Source organism: Salvelinus fontinalis, chromosome 31 (assembly GCF_029448725.1).
Source record: "Salvelinus fontinalis isolate EN_2023a chromosome 31, ASM2944872v1, whole genome shotgun sequence".
In the NCBI taxonomy this organism is placed as follows: domain Eukaryota; kingdom Metazoa; phylum Chordata; class Actinopteri; order Salmoniformes; family Salmonidae; genus Salvelinus; species Salvelinus fontinalis.
Window position 1 is genome coordinate 34,777,755 of NC_074695.1, and position 21,580 is coordinate 34,799,334.

Below are 21,580 nucleotides of genomic sequence, written 5' to 3' on the forward strand. Positions count from 1 at the left end.
CAAAATCCCAAACTAACAGAGATGGGAAGAATTGACTCATCTCCTGTTTAGTGGGAACCACTCACAGTTAGAATTTGTCCCAAATGGCACCCTGTTCCCCGTTTAGGCCTAGTGCACTGATCTGTTCAAAATTAGTGCACTATATAGGGAATAGGGTGCCATTTGGGACACAGCCTTACATTCAGGCACAATAGAATGTTCTTGGAATGGCCAACTAGCAGTTGTTTAAATTTTGACAAGCGATAAAGTGAAAAATAGCATTATCTTGAATTCTATAACAATGGCAGCAACCTTATGCATTTATTAGGAATGCCAACCTTCTGTTGAACGAAATTGGTTCATGCCATGAATTTGACAGGTATTTCAAATTAAAACTGACCTAAATTTGACCAATGCCCTAACATTATTGTACAGCATACACAGCTTGTACACCTTCTACTGTACTATAGATGTACATAGGGTGATTTCATTATAATTTGTATTTAAAAAAAAAATGAATTTCATCAGCATATAATTATTTCAATTATTAAATTCGTCTTTTACATTTAATTTACTAGTAGACAATTTTCCAGAGCAGGGATGGAAACACCTTTAATATGTTTGATCTTATCATTTACAAAAACACATTAGACATCAGTATTAACATTATAAAATGTAATCAACAACAGTAACATTCACACATTGCATACAAAGCCAACTTTTGTTTTCTACAATATATACAGTGTTGTGAAGTATTAAAGGGGCAGTGCCATCAAAAACTTGATTTCCTCTTATTCTGATATTTCCACACTGTGAGGTCAAATAACACTATAAGGTTGTGAAAATGATGTAACAGATTTTTTAAAAGAATGTCTGGAATTTCAGCCTGTTCCGGTGGGATGGAGTTTTTGACCAAGATCATGGCATCACAATCGGATCTTATTATTCTGACCAATGACCAGTCATCTTTTATTTGCATGCGTAATCCTCCTACTTTGAAGGGGTAAGCTGAGTAGGCTCTAGAGCAGGGGTACTCAACTCATACCCTACGAGATCCAGAGCCTGCTGGTTTTACGTTCTACCTGATAATTGCCCACACCTAGTGTCCCAGGTCTAAATCAATCCCTGATTTATAAGAGAACAATTTAAAAAACACAGTGGAACTGTCTTCGAGGTCCAGAGTTGAGTGAAGGGGTCTAGACAATTATATCCGACAATCAGGGCTGTGTATTTATGGTAAATATATTTTAACTTGTATCAACGCCCAAACAATCAGACTGAGAATTTCAATGGCGAAAGGAGGCTCAGGGAAATAAATGATAAAAAATATATTTTGAGTTATTTTCATGAAATAAACAAACACAGTGATGTATTAGACATACAGTGATGACTTAAAAATACAATTAAAAACACTTTTAACATTGTGAAAATTAAATATACAAAAGTAGGCACAAGTAATTATGTAAAGGTAATCAACGAGGGGCTATGCAGTCTATAGAAAATAATACACAACGTGGAAGGTGTGTGCCAAGGTGCGTAGCGGAGTGGCACTAACCTTCCACCGAGTTGCATCATTTTCCATAGAATGCATAGAGCTCAGAGTTGTTGATTATCCCACTTATACCACGCTATAACCCCCCCCCCCCTCCCCCCACAGACACACACATTTGCTGCTATTAATGTGTTCACCATCAACTGAAGTTGCTTGCAAGTTTAGTAGACGGTTGTACTAGTTGCCATGGTAACCTATCAAACAAGCTTGCTAGCTAATTAAGCCATCAGTCCTCCTAAATATTTGCTTGCTAACTATTTATGAAAATCGATTTCAACAATGCCAATAATGTTTTTACCTTTTCACACGTGAGCTCTGACGGCGTGAGTCGTTTTATACAGGTGATGTCAGAATGCACTCACTGTTCCAAAATGTGATCGTTACGCAACAGGACAGTTAACACGCGCTGCCTGCTAATTATCTATAGGCTATGTTTCAATTTCTAATTATTTGCTAATAAGTTTTACTTTCTAACAACAGTTTGAATTTAGGTGTGTTTCGCCTCATTAATTCACATAGAAATAGCCCCTTTCAATCTAGGGTTGCTAACCAAGCCGGCTGGTCGTTCTATCGGTTCGGTTGCCAGAGACAAGACCCAGTTTAGTCTTTTTGTTCTGTATCTATGGACGCGACCCAGTCATTAGTTCCAAATGTTCCATTGCCATAGTGGCTGGCAATGTTCTCATCACTTGCTTGCTAGCTAGCCAACTACGGCTAACTTACAGTCACGTCAAAAAGTGCAGCAACAATTACAGCAAGGTAGCTTGCATTTGTTTAAGGTGTTTTCTAGTGACATATATTTATATACATCCATAACAATGAGCTAATGAGGCATCATTTTGCCTGTGATAAATGTGTTCACTCATCAGGACACTGTTGGTCAGAGGATCTAGCCAACAACACAGCTAACACAATCACTTCAAACTGAAACTGGAAAGACTGCTAACTAGCTGCACTTAGTTTCCTTTGACCTTTTTTCAATTGACATTTCTTTGTATATATCCATACAAATGATGCCAGCTGATTCATGATTTCACTGTCTTTGTCTCGTTCCGACTCCCGACATGTTCATTACTATGAGACAGCTGGAGATAGAATTTGAATATTGAAAATGTTGCAAATGTCAGACAGCAAGGTTTATACAAATCTCCGCTGTTGAAAACAAAATGTTAGTCTAAAGGAAATGTGAGATAATGTAGTGAAGATCAAGTTTATAAATTGCTTGGCAGGGCTGACGAGACAGTGGATTGAGCAGTCAGATGGAACAGAGTAAATACAGTCGTGGCCAAAAGTTTTGAGAATGACACAAATATTAATTTTCACAAAGTCTGCTGCCTCAGTTTGTATGATGGCAATTTGCATATACTCCAGAATGTTATGAAGAGTGATCAGATGAATTGCAATTATTGCAAAGTCGCTCTTTGCCATGTAAATGAACTGAATCCCCCAAAAAACATTTCCACTGCATTTCAGCCCTGCCACAAAAGGACCAGCTGACATCATGTCAGTGATTATCTCGTTAACACAGGTGTGAGTGTTGACGAGGACAAGGCTGGAGATCACTCTGTCATGCTGATTGAGTTCGAATAACAGACTGGAAGCTTCAAAAGGAGGATGGTGCTTGGAATCATTGTTCTTCCTCTGTCAACCATGGTTACCTGCAAGGAAAAACGTGCTGTCATTGCTTTGCACAAAAAGAGCTTCACAGGCAAGGATATTGCTGCCAGTAAGATTGCACCTAAATCAACCATTTACCGGATCATCAAGAACTTCAAGGAGAGCGGTTCAATTGTTGTGAAGAAGGCTTCAGGGCACCCAAGAAAGTCCAGCAAGCGCCAGGACCGTCTCCTAAATTTGATTCAGGATCGGGGTACCACCAGTACAAAGCTTGCTTATGAATGGCAGCAGGCAGGTGTGAGTGCATCTGCACGCACAGTGAGCCGAAGACTTTTGGATGGCCTGGTGTCAAGAAGGGCAGCAAAGATGGCCTGGTGTCAAGAAGGGCAGCAAAGAAGCCACTTCTCTCCAGGAAAAAATTAGGGACAGACTGATATTCTGCAAAAGGTACAGGGATTGGACAGCTGAGAACTGGGGTAAAGTCATTTTCTCTGATGAATCCCCTTTCGGATTGTTTGGGGCATCCGGAGAAAAGCTTGTCCGGAGAAGACAAGGTGAGCGCTACCATCAGTCCTGTGTCATGCCAACAGTAAAGCATCCTGAGACCATTCATGTGTGGGGTTGTTTCTCAACCAAGGGAGTGGGCTCACTCACAATTTTTCCTAAGAACACAGCCATGAATAAAGAATGGTACCAACACATCCCGAGAGCAACTTCTCCCAACCATCCAGGAACAGTTTGGTGATGAACAATGCCTTTTCCAGCATGATGGAGCACCTTGCCATAAGGCAAAAGTGATAACTAAGTGGCTCGGAACAAAACATCGATATTTTGGGTCCATGGCCAGGAAACTCCCCAGACCTTAATCCCATTGAGAACTTGTGGACAATCCTCAAGAGGCGGGTGGACAAACAAAAACCCAGAAATTCTGACAAACTCCAAGCATTGATTATGCAAGAATGGGCTGCCATCAGTCAGGATGTGGCCCAGAAGTTAATTGACAACATGCCAGGGTGGATTGCAGAGGTCTTGAAAAAGAAGGGTCAACATTGCAAATATTGACTCTTTGCATCAACTTCATGTAATTGTCAATAAAAGCACTTGAAATGCTTGTAATTATACTTCAGTATTCCATAGTAACATCTGACAAAAATATCTAAAGACACTGAAGCAGCAATTAATATTTGTTTCATTCTCAAAACTTTTGGCATTTTAACATCATAGATTTAGCCGGTGGTAAATGGTGGAATAGACACCATTTACGGTTTTAACCAATCCGCATTCACGATTAGACTCTATAGCCCACGGTATATTACCTCGGTAGAATTCAATGGCTATAGTTAATTCTTACATGTTCTGTTAGAGCTGCTTTTGAAAGCAAAAGTTGAATTTTTAAAAATTCTACCATCAAATGAACACATTTCTAGTGGCAAATGTGCTAAATTATAGCCCTGGTATGAAAGGGATTATCAACTGAGGGCTCTATGCGTTTTCTGGAAAATAATCCAATTCAGTGGAAGGTCAGTTCCACTCTGCGTGTCGTGGAACACGCCTTCCAGGTCCTTCATTATTTTCCATAGAATGCAGAGCCACTCATTGATTATCCCTTAGAATGCCCTTCAAGCCAATCAGAAACAAGTATTCAACAATACCGTGATATAAAGAATGTGCATGCCTTATATCTGTTCTGACCTTTTCTAAGAAAGTAAAAACATAAGATATCATGCATTGTTATTAATGATACCTTCTTATCAAATGTACACGTTAATATGACAGTATGCGTCTGCTGTCTACCTTTTCTTTTTAAATATCTATATAGTGTATTTACAGTAACAGTCAAAAGTTTGGACACCTACTCATTCAAGGGTTTTTCTTTATTTTTACTATTTTCTACATTGTAGAATAATAAAGACATCTAAACTATGAAATAACTCATATGGAATCATGTAGCAACCAAAACATTGTTAAATCAAAATAGAGGTTATATTTGAGATTATTCAAAGTGGCCACCATTTGCCTTGACAGCTTTGCACACTCTTGGCATTCGCTCAACCAGCTTCATGAGGTAGTCACCTGGAATGCATTTCAATTAATAGGAGTGCCTTGTTGAAAATTAATTTGTGGAATTTCTTTCCTTCTTAATGCGTTTGAGCCAATCAGTTGTGTTGTGACAAGGTAGGGGTAGTGTGACGTGGTAACATTGGACCCAGGTGCAGAGAAGAGACCAGAAAAAAACAATAAACACTAAGTATCGAAAATTCACTCAGGAAACGAATGCACACGGTAAACAATTCAAGCTTCTGCAAAGGACAATTATGAAATAATAAGACACACCTGACTCCCTCTGGTGCCAGGAGGAACCATGGCAGGTGGTATACAGAAGATAGCCCTATTTGGTAAAAGACCAAGTCCATATTATGGCAAGCACAGCTCAAATTAGCAAAGAGAAACGACAGTCCATCATTACTTTAAGACATAAAGGTCAGTCAAAACGGAACATTTCAAGAACTTTGAAAGTTTCTTCAAGTGCAGTTGCAAAAACCATCAAGCGCTATGATGAAACTGGATCTCATGAGGACCGCCACAAGAAAGGAAGACACTGAGTTACCTCTGCTGCAGAGGATAAGTTCATTAGAGTTACCAGCCTCAGAAAGCAGCCAAAATAAAAGTAACAGACACATCAACATCAACTGTTCAGAGGAGACTGTGTGAATCAGGCCTTCATTGTCGAATTGCTGTAAAGAAACCACTACTAAAGGACACCAATAACAAGAAAAGACTTGCTTGAGCCAAGAAACACGAGCAATGGAAATTAGACAGGCGGATATCTGTCCTTTGGTCTGATGAGTCCAAATTTGAGGTTTTTGGTTCCAACCGTCATGTTTTGAGATGCAGAGTAGGTGAACGGATGACCTCCACATGGGTGGTTCCCACCGTGAAGCATTGAGGAGGAGGTGTGATGGTGCTTTGTTGGTGACACAGTCAGTGATTTACTTAGAATTCAAGGCACACTTAACCAGCATGGCTACTACAGCATTCTGCAGTGATACGCCATCCAATCTGGTTTGCGCTTAGTGGGACTATATTTTGTATTTCAACAGCACAGTGATCTACCACACCTTCAGGCTGTGTAAGGGCTATTTGACCAAGAAGGAGAGTGATGTAGTGCTGCATCAGATGACCTGGCCTCCACAATCACCTTACTTCAACCCAATTGAGATGGTTTGGGATGAGTTGGACCGCAGACTGAAGGAAAAGCAGCCAACAAGTGCTCAATATATGTGGGAACTCCTTCAAAACTGTTGGAAAAGTATTCCAGGTGAAGCTGGTTGAGAGAATGCTAAGAATTTGCAAAGCTGTCATCAAGGCAAAGGGTAGCTACTTTGAAGAATCTAAAATAGAAAATATAATTTCATTTGTTTAACACTTTTTTGGTTACTACAGTACATGATTTCATATATGTTATTTCATAGTTTTGATGTCTTAACTATTATTCTACAATGTAGTAAATAGTGAAAATAAAGAAAAACCCTTGAATGAGTAGGTGTCCAAACTTTTGACTGGTACTATATATTGAAACTGCAGATGTCCAATCCTGTCTACAAGATTGTGAAAACATTTCCTAATGAATCCGTCACAATGTGGAGGTACAAAATAAATATGCATCATATACAATTGTGATTGACAGGAATTTAACATTTCTGATCAACGTCATGCATCACACAGATGATGCCATTAATTTCCCTTTGCTGTCACACACCTTTCAGAGGGAAGTCCGAAGGAAGCATTTGTCTCTTCACGCAGTGACCCGGCTGGGTCCATTGGACTCTCTTACAGTGCCTCTGTTTTTGTGGCCAGAGTATTCACCGATAAACGAGCCGTCTTCGTTGAACTGGCATTCTTCTTCGTCCCCATAGTCGCTGTCCCCTCCCATGCCCCCATCCAGGGAACATTGGCTAGCCTTCAGTGGGTTTTCCTCACTGTCACTGTCACACAGCACAAAGGACAGAGGCTCATTTTGGTTACACACACACACACACACACACACACACACACACACACACACACACACACACACACACACACACACACACACACACACACACACACACGTGTTAATTTTGGCTACTATTTTAGATTTCATGTTAGTCTTAAGGCGCCAGTATGCTTCAGTTTGGCTGGCGTGCCCGCGTACTCAAAAGACTTTCACTTCAAATACGAGAAAAAAGCAGCAACAGTGCTGTTATTCGATTTTGAGATTCCGTCGCCAGTATACGCTTCCTCAAAATAGTCAGAATGAATCTAAGATAACTCAAGAAATCTGTCATTAATATAGACGTTTTTGCAGAGGAGATCTTAATCACGCAATTTTATATCTAACTTCGATTTTTGCTGCAGTATTTCTCAATGAACAACAAAGACTTTACTGAAGAATCCCTAATGTTATTGTCAGTCGACTAAAAGTCTGAACCGTTTTAGTCTAGTTTCAGTCAGTCATTTTTTTCATTGAATAATTGATATTTACCTCTTCCTGTGTTAAGATATGCTTAAATTCAGATAGCCTTGTCCAACTACAATACCCTCCTATATCTTAGCTGGCAACATTGCTATTGTGGTAGATTGTAGCCTACTCTATGCTTAATCCAGGCTATGGTTAAATAGCTGGATAAAGTTGAAACAATTTACAGCTCCAATTCTCTCCTCGTCATAACCATCCGAGGGGGATGAATTACAATGATTCACTTAAAGAGGGAAGTATCTGAGCTTTCCAACAATGACAGAATTATTACAGTAATAATATTTAGCAAATAGTATATGCCAGGTGGTGTCTGAAAAAGCCCCGAAAAATTGACAACGACTGTTCTCCATGCTCCCGTCCGGTAGGTGGTACCGGTACATCAAGGCTCAGACCAACAGACTCCTAAACTTCCAGAAGGACAACCATCTCTGCAGCACTCCACCAATCAGGCCTTTATGGTAGAGTGGGCAGACGGAAGCCAGTCCTCAGTGAAAGGCACATGACAGCCAGAGCCCAGACTTGAACATCTCTGGAGAGACCTGAAAATAGCTGTGCTATAGCTGCACTCCCAATCCAACCTGACAGAGCTTGACAGGATCTGCAGAGAAGAATGAGAGAAACTCCCCAAATACAGGTGTGCTAAGCTTGTACCGTCATACCCAATAAGACTTGAGGCTGTAATCACTGCCAAAGATGCTTCAACAAAGTACTGAGTAAAGGGTCTGAATACTTATAGTATGTAAAAGGTGATCTAACATTTTTTATACATTGGCAAAAATGTCTAAAAACCTGTTTTGGATTTGTCATTGTGGGGTCTTGTGTGTAGATTGACGGGGGGGACAATTTAATCAATTTTAGAATAAGTCTGTAATGTAACAAAATGTGGAAAAAGTTAAGGAGTCTGAATACTTTCCAAATGAGCTGTATATATTACCATCCATAGTTATATATTCCTGCTACCAGTCACTTTTCAGCTCTGTTTACATGTATATCCGACTACCAGTCACTTTTTATGTATAAACCCACAACCACTCCAGTACCCCTGTACATTGAATAAGATACTGGCACTGATGTTTTTTTTAAACTCACATCATAGTTCTTGTGTGTTTTTTATTGTATTTTATGTTCTATTATTATCTACAGTATATTATTATTATTATTATCATCACTGCATTGTTGGGAAAGAGCTCTCAAGGTAAGAATTTCACTGAAGGGGAGAGTGGGGTAAGATGAGCCGAAGGGGTAAGTTGAGCCGAAGGGGTAAGTTGAGCCGAAGGGGTAAGTTGAGCCGAAGGGGTAAGTTGAGCCGAAGAGGTAAGTTGAGCCTCCCTTGTTTCTAGGACACCATACACAAATGTAAAATTTGACCAAATATTTAGGAAGTGGTCATCATTTTCATTGAGTCTGTGAAGGAATAAACCACATGGGAAAAGTGGTAAGCAAGTCCAAAAAAATGATTTTAACAAAGTCAAAAGAATGTATTGTACCTAAACCAAAGTAGATACTATTGTTCTATACATCAGTTGGCATCTCTAAAAGCTTCAATAAACCTAGCATGAAAGTGTATAATAGCCCTATGTGTGATAATATGCATGAAAATGTATATTAGCCCTATGTGTAATAATATGCATGAAAGTGTATATTATCCCTATGTGTGATAATATATATGAAAGTGCATATTAGCCCTAAGTGTGATAATATGCATGAAAGTGTATATTAGCCCTATGTGTGATAATATATATGAAAGTGCATATTAGCTCTATGTGTGATAATATGCATGAAAGTGTATATTAGCCCTATGTGGGCTAAGATAGTCAAAATGTTTGCCTTGGGGTAAGTTGAGCAAATGGCCATGAGGTAGGTTGAGCCAATGGTTGAGCCAATGGCAAGTTGAGCAAATTGAAGTGTTTTCTTCCCAGGCGTAATGCAAGGCATTATCGCTGGGATATGAGGAAACAACAGGGCCTGGCCTATGTTAAAAGGGTTTTAAAAAGTGCAAAGTGTTTGTTAGGTGTTAAGCCTGTGTTAAGAGATGCTTATTCAAAGACAAAAAGCTATTGTGATAGTGTGGAATTGTGTTTTGGAAAATAAGGAGACATGGTTTTAAAATGGTAGTGGTAATATTTAATTCACTACAGACATTTGTAGGCAGCTTAACTTATCCTGTCCATAAGAGGGATAGGTTGTGTCAAAATACAATTTTTGTGAACAAGCTATGTTTTCAAAACTATTGTTTACATGAATTGTGATTATTTCCAGGGATTCACAACATCCTGAAATGTATATAGATATCGTTGTTAGAAAGAATACTATATTTCCATTGACGGAGTGATGCTGAATGAAATACTCAACTTAGCATTCGTATTTTAAAAATCGGGCAAAAAAGCCACTGCAACATGGCAAAATACAGCTTCTGATGTGATCAGAGCAAAAATTACCAATATGAAAGTAAGAGAGAGGAGACATTATTATTTCTTAACAGACTTTGGTTACCAACATAAGTAGAGCAGTAAAAAGAAATGTTTTGTCATACAGTCTGATATACCACGACTGTCAGCCAATCAGCATTCAGCGCTCGAACCACACAGTTTATAAAAGACCATATGTCTGGGTAAGAGAAAATATGTATTTTTACTGTTCTAATTACATTGATAACCAGTTTATAATACAAAAAGACACCTCTGGGTTTTGTGGTATATGGCCAATATGCCACGGCTAAGGGCTGTATCCAGCCACTCCACATTGCGTCGTGCTTAAGAACAGCCCTTAGCAGTAGTATATTGGTCATATACCGTAACCCCTCGGGCCTTATTGCTTACGGTACACCGCCCAGCCCTAACTCCAACAACAGAATAGTGAGGGCAAATACCGGTCATTAAAAATATTATTGAAAGTAAAGAGGTGATTGGCCAGCCCAGCCAATGAGCCAACATTACATCACGTTATATAAGTAAATAGCAAGCATTTTTGAAACAGCTGGTTTGATACAAGTTTTAGGTTGGATTTTTGGAAGTGTTTTTTCTAAAACGTATGCTCTGGTCACAAATGCGAGTAAAGGACGGGTCAACATTATTTGGTTATGGGTTAACAGAATATGAACTTTTAAAAGTGAGATTTTCACTGGACAGTTACTTTAAATATTCTGCAAAGGCATGCATGCGTATGCCTGAACAAAACAGATAACAAGACACTTCATGGCAAATGTAATGGCCATTAGTCTCGTGGAATTCTTGTCTCATCACATTTTCTTCAACTGAAATGAAAACGAATTTGTTATATTTATATATTTTTTGATGGCATCTCGTCTCGTTATCGTCATTAGTTTTTGTCAGGGAAAATAGAAAATTAATATTTTTTGTAAAATGTAGTTATTGTTGACTAAATTAAATATGCACTATGTAGAAATAGTATCTAATAATTTTCCTAATTTCAGTTTATGTGACAAAACAAGTAAGTATCGTGTAGAGAATCATTGTACCATCTAAACCATGGATGGGACACTGGCGCCCTTTTGTAGTTTCTTTTATTTATTTATTTATTACATTTTTGGGGAACTCAGTCGGAGTCTCAACTTACTTTTGAACGTTAGAATACACAATGCGAAATTTCGAAATATGGTTGTGCATCAGCAGTCACTCAATTTGCCTATAACAGGAAATGGTTTAGATTGGTAAAGTTAGTCTAGCGGCCAGCTCTCTAAACTTGTAGTAAGCATGGTAGAATTACCGACTGGGGTGGTGCCCATTGATCATCAGTTATCATGTTAAAAACTGTAAACATTTGCCTCCACACTATGGCAAAATGTGTAGAATTACATGAAATTAATTGTAAAACAGATATTTTTTTCTCTCCATCCCATGGCAAAATTAGTAGAATTGCATGAAATGTGTTAGAAAATTGCAAAATCTTCTCTCCGCCTCAATGCAAAACGTGTAAAATTGCAGCAAACCTGATTTAAAACGGCAATATTTAGCAGAACATTAACTTAAATAAATGTTTTGTTTTCTTTGCTATCATGAAGGGGCGCCGCTACAAAGGGTGGGGGGGTATGGATGTGGGTACGCTGACCCACGAGCCACTGCAGCCCCTCATGGTGAGTTCAGGTTTTTTTGTGGATACCACCCGCATCAAAGTTGCCCATCCCTGATTTTAACCGCTGTGAAATATATTTTCCACAACCAAAAATATTATCTTTTCAGCTGTTTGAAGCTGGTGTACAAAACCGAAAGTAAAAGATGCAAAAACAAAAAGTCAAAACGGGAGGCATAGAAATAGCACATATAGAACATATCTACCAATTCTTAGACTTGCTTTCAATGAGAATGACAGATCTATAACACACATTTCTATGTGAATTTGGTTGGGTCGCCCAAAAAGTTACATATTGCAGCTTTAACACTGATATACACACACATGCGCACACAGACATGCGCACACAAACATGCGCACACAAACAAACTCACAGACGTGTGCGCACATGCACACGGAAACACACACAGCTAGCATGGCTTTAACATAGCGGGTGGGGGTGTGGTTTTGATGGGGAAAGGGTGGATGGGGGGCAAGGGAGGCGGGCTGAGGCTACCACCGTACAATCCCTTCACTTCACTAATTGCTAATTGCCAAGGCTTCAGGACGGAAGGCAATTTCAAATCTCTTTAGATGGAAATTGCCCGAGTGCTGCTCATTCCGTACAGAGTGGCCATATGCAATCCCAGACAAACAGCCTGTCATTCCTGGTATTCCCAGGGGAGCACGCCGGGGCCAAGGAGATTAGATGCCAATTTAAGACTGGGCACATGGCCAGCTTGCAGGTGTCTCTCGACAAGACAAAGGGTCACCTCAGTACCAAGGATTTCTCATCACCCTCACTAAAGCCCAGGACCATCGATATGTGGTAATACTCTACATTATCTCTGTCCCATTTAGCATTCATAATTCAGTGTGATATGATCATTTATCAAATGGTTGTACATACTGAATAGTCAACACAAACATGAGACAATTGATTAGGGGAAGCATTAAGATATAGATGTGAAGATTTACATATCAGGCCTTTAAGAAATCCTTTTCAATAATCTATTAAATCATCCAACATTAATCTTCTCATATCTGTATGATATCAGGTAATTTTTCAGTTTACATTGGCCTCATTTTAATTGCTACCAATCTCTCTTTCTTTTTTCTACATCAGAGCTGGCAAACAAGTGCCAATATAACACTAAGTGTTATGTTTATTGGTGGAGTGCGGCAGCTGGTGCGACCCATCATGGTCTGTGTTCGAATACCCATACTAAACATACTGTATACTACATACTTAATGAGTATATACTGTATACTATTAGTTTATTTTAGTATACTGTAAACGAACGGTATTATTTTAGTTGAGCATACTAGAGCTTTACCTGTCTACCGGAAGTTGATGCTGTTGCTATGCAACCTCTTGCTAGCTTGTTAGCATAACAAATGACTAGCTAAACATTTTACGATTTTGTGTGTGTCCGTAAATTCAATCTGCAGTGCCGGACTGCGCTCTGGGCGTTCGTAAATCCAGAGCATTGTCAGACTGTAAATTCTGAGTGTTTTGCTCTCAGAGCATTCAGAGTGCACCCTGGACTCTCTGGCTGAGGAGTAGGGTTGATCCGAGCGTTCAACGGCAGTCAAGCACCTAAGTTAACTGGCTAATGATAGCTAGCTACTTCCAGACACAAATGAGAGAACACCTCACGCTGACCATTTTACTCACCATAGCAGAGCTGGTTAGGCTGTTTTTATGTTATCCAGAGCGTTGATGATTTAACAATGAATTAACAATGTCCATTGAAACGCACAACAACTATACCACTTAGCTAAGAATGTGAATAATCAAGTCAATAAACGTTAGATAACAGATAGTTAATATACTGCCTGGCAAGTTCGATGTATTAGTATCCAACTAACGTTATGTAACTAACTAACATACTGGTACATACTGCTGTAATGCTATGCGGCTCGTAAGGATAGTGTAGCTAACAAATTGTCAGCCAACATAACGTGTAACTTATTTGAAAAGTCATTACTTTATTACATTGCTCAACATTTTCTTAACATTTGTCATTAGTTAGTTAAATTAATTTGTATTCAGGGCCGCGACCGGGAGGTCCGTGGGGCGACGCACAATTGGCCTAGCGTCGTCCGGGTTAGGGAGGGTTTGGTCGGTAGGGATATCCTTGTCATCGTGCTCCAGCGACTCCTGTGGCGGGCCGGGCGCAGTGCGCGCTAACCAAGGGGGCCAGGTGCACGGTGTTTCCTCCGACACATTGGTGCGGCTGGCTTCCGGGTTGGAGGCGCGCTGTGTTAAAGAAGCAGTGCGGCTTGGTTGGGTTGTGCTTCGGAGGACGCATGGCTTTCGACCTTTGTCTCTCCCGAGCCCGTACGAGAGTTGTAGCGATGAGACAAGATAGTAATTACTAGCGATTGGATACCACGAAAATTGGGGAGAAAAGGGGATAAAAAAAATATAAAAAATAAAAAATAATTTGTATTCGCTCATCGGACTTTGGCTGCATATTTTCAGCCATTTTCGTCAAATCTGAAAACGTTGTGAAGCCACGCCCATTTTCTGAAGAATTGCATTATGGGCCCTAAAAGTACGGAAATAGTGTCCTATGCGTGTGTATACTTCGTATTTTGCCAAATTTAGTACGGCATCCAGGAACTTTTGGCATACTAACTATATCCATACTATGACCAATAAGCATACTATTTACTCAATTCATGTCACAAATAGTACGGTTAGTGCGGTTAGTATGAGTATTCGAACACAGCTATGCTGTTACATCGCCATACTGTGATAAAATTACTGCAGAGTTGCTGCTAGAGTCCCGGGTTCATTTTGGGCTCTGATCTGAATCCAACTTCCTCCTCTACCTCAGCTGCAGCGCCTTGCTCTCTATGAGAGAGGAGTTAACTGGGCACTGCGTGGTCACACAGACATGAGAGAGATGGAAGTGCATCACTGATTTTTGATGACTTTGGTCATCAAAAGATGTCTCGCCTTTGACCCCCCGTTTAGTTTTTTTTCCAGCTTTGAAAGGAAGTCTTTTGTCCTACATGTCTCAGAATAAATCACATTTTAAAGCACATCTACTACATAGGGAGTAACGTACAACAAATGTGTTTGTGATTTTACGCAAGTGCACATGCACCCACCCAGACACACATTGACAAAACATATACTATACACAATATCCTACTCTACAGTACCATATCAATTTAAGGACAACTACCTACATTTTTTGTTTACTTAGCTGCAAACTGTTGGGAATTTTCATTTCTGTGCTGATCCAAGAAAAGCGCATGCATATAAGGTTCTTTCGGGACAAGAGAGATGTACAGTAAGAAAATCATGAAAAGTATGGAAGTTCTTCTAATCTCATTGCCACAAAGCTCAATGATAAATATATTATAGTGAAAATACATATTGCTGTCAATGTAAGCACTTCCATATTAAATCTCACCATTCTCAAGAACAATAGCAAATGGCTCACCTGTAATCACAGAATGTGTCATCATTCATGCCCTGGGACTCAACTTCAGGGTGGAGATCCTCCTTTTCCTTTACTGTAAGATTGAAACATGTTCTATTAGGCTAGTACCAGAAAGCTCTATACAGGCTCTTAGAATGTTTTAATTCAATTACATTTAAGGGAAGGAGATTGTCGTAACACCTCATAACATTTTCATGAAAATGTATTTATAAATAATTTATAAATAGTCCATCATTATATAATCATAAACATTCATAAGCATTACCATTCATAAAGATTAGGAACATTTATTATAGTGTATAAAGCATTTATAAGCATTTTTACACATTTATAAGCATTTATATTGTCTTATTCATGAAGGTTAATAGAAAATGTAACCGGACATAATTCAAAACGACACTGTGGCAGATCCCGGTTGTGAGAAAGTAACATTGTCCCTGCTTTGAGAAAAAGCAGGTTCTACCTTCAGTACAAAACATTATTAGTTTGATTGACCAAATGACATGTACCAGGAAGAATCAGTGTGGTTTTCAGGAGTACATGTTTGATTGCATTCCATCCCTGAGATATCGAGTGACAGGATGAACCTTTAAAAAGGTACTCTGAGAAAAAAAGGTGCTTAGTTGAACCATATAGGGTTCTTCAGCTTGTCTCTATAGGAGAACCATTTTTGGTGCTAGGTAAACCCTTTTCAGAGGGTTCTACCTAGAACCCTCTACTGTATGAAGGGTTCTTCCTAGAATCTTCTATAAATGGTTCTACTAATCACCCTTTTATCATCTAAAGGTTCTTCCTAGAACTCTCTATGAAGAGTTAAATTGAGAACCGTTTCATCTTTGAAGGGTTCTTCTTAGAACCCTCTATGAACAGTTCAACCAGCCTTATTAGCCTTTGATATATGTAATGTATTGTCATAAAGAGTTTAATTTTAAAGGCCTTTCTTTGAGGGCCTAGTTATACTCTATCGCAGTAGTCTGAATCTCCTGATTTTACAAGCCACATCAAGCATTCAAGTCCTGCAACCCACATTCAGAATGACTGACAGGGTAGGGAAGATTAATTAGTGAGACTACCTAAATCATCTAAACTGGAACAGACATCTCAGTAAAAGGTGAAATAAGTCTAACTACTAACAGATTGGATTAATTTAGAAAAATATACTGTATGTTAGAGATGAAAAGGTTATTGGTAGAACCCTTCATATATGGTTATATGAAGAACAATTCATAGAGGGTTCTACTGTAGGCCAAGATAAAGGAAACACTTCAGTTGTTTGAGCTGTTATAGTGTGGGTTGCAGGTCCACTCAAGAGGGAAAACAAAAGGTAAACAAAAACCCCAATAAATACAATGCCATTCTGAGTGATCACCTTCAACATATGATGAAGAATTTCTATACTGATGGGAGTAGTGAAAACGACGTAAACCATATGCCATGGCCGTCTCAGTCACCAGATCTCAACCCAATTTGGGAGATTCTGGAGCGGTGCCGGAGACAGCGTTTTCCACCACAATCAACAAAACACCAAATTATGGGAATTTCTTGTGGTAGAATGGTGTCGCATCCCTCCAATAGAGATCCAGACACTTGTAGAATCTATTCCATGGCGCATTGACGTTGTTCTGGCAGCTCGTGGTTGCCCGACACCCTATTATGGCACTTTATGTTAGTGTTTCCTTTAATTCACAACACGTATCTAACACAAATGTGTAATTTTCTCATAGCTGAAACCACAGAAGGATATGAACAACAAACATCTCAAATGACCAAAAATATCTCCTCAACCATCCTGAGTGCTCTTTTGTGCGTCTGTTCCAAACGATTTCCAACAGCTCTATGTGTAAATATGATTAAAAAGTAAAGGGGATTTTGAGAGAGACAAAGGAGAGGGGTTTCATGAAAAGCATCAGGACAAGTAAAGGAGGGAATACAGGGGTGATGAAATATTCAGTGTTCATGTTAACAGCTCCCGCAGGCGGAAATGGTGAGAGCGAATGAGAGCGGGTGAGACGGCAGCACCTTTGTGAGGCCGAGACGGGTGCACAAAGGCTAGAGAAGAGCCAGGGCTGGGTCCCGGTGAAGGCAGAGAAGGGGAACAAAGCTGGCTGATTCCAACCTGTCTTTTTGACAACCCCAGTAATCAGCGGTGCCGGGCTGGGACACGAGGGCCACAGCACAGAGAGGAGGGACAATTGTGAAGGAAAGTAGGCCTCTAGCATCTTGCCGACGTTTCACACACAGGGTTGAATGGGGTTTGTCTGATTTCCCACATGCATGGACTGATTGGCATGCACGGTATGTAAAGAGCATTCCTACACGTCACGACTTCTGCCGAAGTTGGTCTCTCTCCTTGTTCGGGCGGGATTCTGCGGTCGAAGTCGCCGACCTTCTTGCCATCGCTGATTCACTTTTCATTTTCCATTGGTTTTGTTTTGTCTTCCATCACACCTGTGTCCAATTCCATCAATTACATGGTTTGTATTTAACCCTCTGTTCTCCCCCCATGTCCTTGTCCGTAATTGTTTTTTTGTAGTGCTTGTGCACAGTATGCTGGTATTACCGGGTTTTGTTTAACCCATTTATTGTATTGTTCTGTTGACGGTGGTTTATGGATATTAAACGACACCGTTGTAAATCAGTTTTCGCTCCCCTGCGCCTGACTTCTCTGCCGCCAGTACGCACCTCACTACAACACAGCTGAAGCTGTTGGCCAGGTTCGGGGTCCATTTTATTTCAGTTAAATCAGGAAATAAACAGACATTCAATTTGTGAATAAATACAAAAATCACCATTGAAAACAATAAGGTAATGTTCGGTTGACGAGCAATTTATTTCCTCTATCGAATTAAATAGATGCCAAAACCAGCGAAGTTCAAAGACAAGACTGACCTTGGACACTGGAAGACATGTTTGGGTGAGGTGGCGTACCTGCGTATTTGCCACCCTTGTTGCGGGTCACGAAGCATGCGATGAGCACGGTGAGGGTGAGGAGAGCCACAGCGCACATCATCCCGATGAACCAGCCCTGGGTGGAAACTCCCAAGTGAAGACTGGCCAAACCTAACCCACCCCAAACAGACAAATGAGGTTAGTTTGCCCCATGCCCTAAACAACTCATATAACAACTAGTACATTAGAAAACAGATAGCACAAAAACTGCTTGGCATGTGAACCATATGGAAGTCCGTTGAGGTCATGAAAATAACTTTTTTTCTCAATAGACCCCCATAGTACAATGATATCCCCTATTGTTTGATTGTTTCACTTTCCCCTGGTGACATTTGTCAATCACTTGTAAAATAATATAAAACGAAGGACACAGGAAATAAAAACACATCTCACCACAGACGCTGTCGATAATTGTAGACAAATGCTTGTCAATCTGGTATTCTGTTGTTGTGAGTGGAATGGACAGTTGATGGCTACCAATTGCACACCATGGGACTATTCTCTCTTACCTTTGACCCTGGTCTGTATAACGTCTTCATAAATACTAGCATTATCGAGCCGTGACTTGGCCAAGAGACGCACAGTGTACACCGTCCCAGGCTCCAGCCCTTCAATCAAATGGAAATTCTTAGAAGTGTTTACTGCTTCTGAAATCCTCCAGTTACCTTCACCTACAGGATTCGCACAACCATCATGTGTTATTAGTCAGGCTAGCAGCACATGGTAAGGACTATCGCCATGCTAAACACTACTTCTACGACAACAACACTGAAAAATACATTGTTTACATTTCAGATAATGGAAATAAAGTATAAATGAATTGTAAGTTACTAAAAAGCAATAGCAGTCAGTTTGTGCATACAGTACAGTCAAGCCCTATATATCCTTATAACTAGGGCTGTGGCGGTCATGAAATTTTGTCAGCTGCTGATTGTCAAGCAAAAAACTACCGGTCTCACTGTAATTGACCGTTAATTAATTAACATAAACACATTTAGCATCTCCTGTCTTCCACACATAGCCTACAAGTTACTGATGCAGATCTTTGGAACATCTACATTTTAAAAAGTCAAATAAATCCATGCAATATAGCCTACACCATCACAATAAATCCAGTATTTATTTTAGACTGGTCTAAAGATATGAAGAAAATGTAGTCTATTTCAGAAGAACAGAATAGCATACACTGCATGGTCCTTATGTTAGGTCCTGATCTGGCTATGCCATATAGCTGTGAGCTACACTAGTTCATTTAACAGAAAAGATTTGCTTAGAATTCCGTAGCATTATTTTATAGTATGAAGAATACAATTGAACCTAGTTGAATAAAATAGAAAGGATCTTTTCTCCACACATGCATTCTGTGTTGAGCGGTTAACAAAAAACAGGTACTCCCTATATGCTTAATTTAGAGTTATTTATGTAACTTTAGTTGTGATACAAATGTTGGGCTATATGTTTAGATTTTTAATACATTCTAAGGCTGTATGATGTGACTCTAATGATGATTTGAAAAAAGTTGCTCTGCTTTGTTTCTTGCACAGGCCGCACATACTTCATCAGTCTCTCATTCACAATTTGACAAGCACTTGATAATGCCTCGTATTTCCCAGCAGCATCCCCTTTGTGTCACCCTAATTTCCCTAAAAAAATGAATGCATTTTGCGGCCAGTAGCCGTTATGCCCTTTGGCTGAATATAATAATTATAAATCCCTTCTCCCTACTGCCTGCCCTGAAGCATGATTGGGTCTTCCTCACAGGCTACAAGTGAAGACCGATACATCGGGGACGCAACTGCGTGCATCCTTATCCAATTCCGAGGCGCATATTGAAGATATTGGAAGAACTTTCCACATTTACTTTTCATCAACCAACAAGATGAGTAGGCCTAACAAACAGAAAAAGCACTAGCCTATGTCAATCTACTATCCCCATAGTACAAAAGTTGACCTATTCTGTGCAAGAAATAAAATTTCCAAACATAATCTGGGACAATTGTGGGATGCGAAAGGTCCCAAATTAATACAACCACTAGCATAAAAAAAACCTGTTTTAAGCAATGAGCCCGACGCAACAGATGAGAACGTTTAGCTTAAAATGTTGATAAACTAATAAGCTATTTCTTCACAGCAATGTGCACACGCAGAAGGCTATAAGTGCAAAACACCATTATCAAAACGGACAACAAATGCAATTATGCATGTAATGCTTTTATTATAAAGGTGCATTTTTATGGTGAAAATGAGCTTCCCCAAACTTGAAACACTTGCGCTGCGTATGTATGCCAGTTAGGCTCTACACCCATTGTAAAGCGGATTCATGTGCTTCATTTTAAGAAGTTATTTGGCCACTTTAGTTGTGATACAAACCTTATCATAACACATATGCATATGGGCTAGGCTACATGAGGTGTGCGATTATGATTTGAAAACGTTTTTCTTAAGCTGGGCATCATTGATAATATATAATTCACAAGTGATAGGCTAATATTGTTACCCATCACACTATTCTTAATTTCATCTTGTCTTTACATATACTAAATAATATATGTGTGAAATGTGTTATAATTTAGAATGGACCAGTATCATGCACCTGTATTGAACAGGGGCAGCGGGGGAAAAAGACATGTCATCTATGCACTTAAGTAGCGAATGAAGGATGCTTTTCCCGTGGTTCATTTTCATGCCAGCCAGGTAGGCTTTACTCCTGTTTTAGAGAGAAGCAATTTGCTTAATATTACGAAGGTGGAGAAATAAATATAGCAAGTCTAGCCTATCGAAAGCTGATGGGATCATCCTCTTTTTAATAGAAGCCATCACTCTGTTTTCTCACGCAATTACATAGCCTATAGAAAAGTTGAGCAACATTAGCTCCTAGGCTCTCATGAAGTGTTTGATTAGATTTTTGACTACATTTGCATTGATGTCAGAGTGATTAGAGGGACAATAGAGTAGTTTGCCAGTTCAGTAAGCTACTAATGACCATCAGCAGGATCAAAGCTTGGAGAAGCCTAATTACCGTTACTAAATGGTCACATGGAATTTGACTACCATCATGACTCTTGACCGCCAGTGTGGCGGTAATATGGTCACCGTAACAGCCCTACTTATGACATATAACTACATGCGTCCATTTAAAGAAAGAGTAATACACTAGCAATGTGCTACTTTTTTAAAAAGCTGTGGGGGTTAGAGAGTAGCTTACGGTTATTCACATAAGCGACATAAAGCTGAGAGTCCTGTTGCTCGTCCCCGCCAGTCCAGCTGATTTTTACAAAGGTGTCACTCACATAGGAGCTTATGTTAAACAGGGCTGGGACTGATAAAGACAGAAGAAAGGAAGGGGAAAGAAAAGAGAGGCAGGGAAGAGAGGATTAGTGAAGCCAAATCGGATCCCCCAAGTAAAGAACACTGCAGCCACTAGGCACCCTTCAA

The 21,580-nt window shown here is 39.7% G+C and overlaps 1 protein-coding gene across 4 annotated transcripts in view; it reads right to left on the bottom strand.

Annotated features, from left to right (window-relative positions):
• Window positions 1-564: 564 nt before the first annotated feature.
• LOC129830110 (neural cell adhesion molecule L1-like protein) overlaps window positions 565-21,580 on the bottom strand; it is a 133,559-nt gene continuing 112,543 nt past the window's right edge. Inside the window, exons 25-29 of one of the 4 annotated variants that reach the window (XM_055892352.1) lie at window positions 18,655-18,816; window positions 18,125-18,256; window positions 15,197-15,269; window positions 6,909-7,134; window positions 565-3,189 (exon numbers count right to left, since the gene is read on the bottom strand). In XM_055892352.1, coding sequence (XP_055748327.1) covers window positions 6,945-7,134; window positions 15,197-15,269; window positions 18,125-18,256; window positions 18,655-18,816 — 557 coding nt within the window. In that variant the 3' untranslated portion in view covers window positions 565-3,189; window positions 6,909-6,944. Of the gene's footprint in view, window positions 3,190-5,046; window positions 7,135-15,196; window positions 15,270-18,124; window positions 18,257-18,654; window positions 21,465-21,580 lie in introns of those variants that run through there. The other 3 variants (XM_055892354.1, XM_055892355.1, XM_055892356.1) reach the window with 3 other exon arrangements.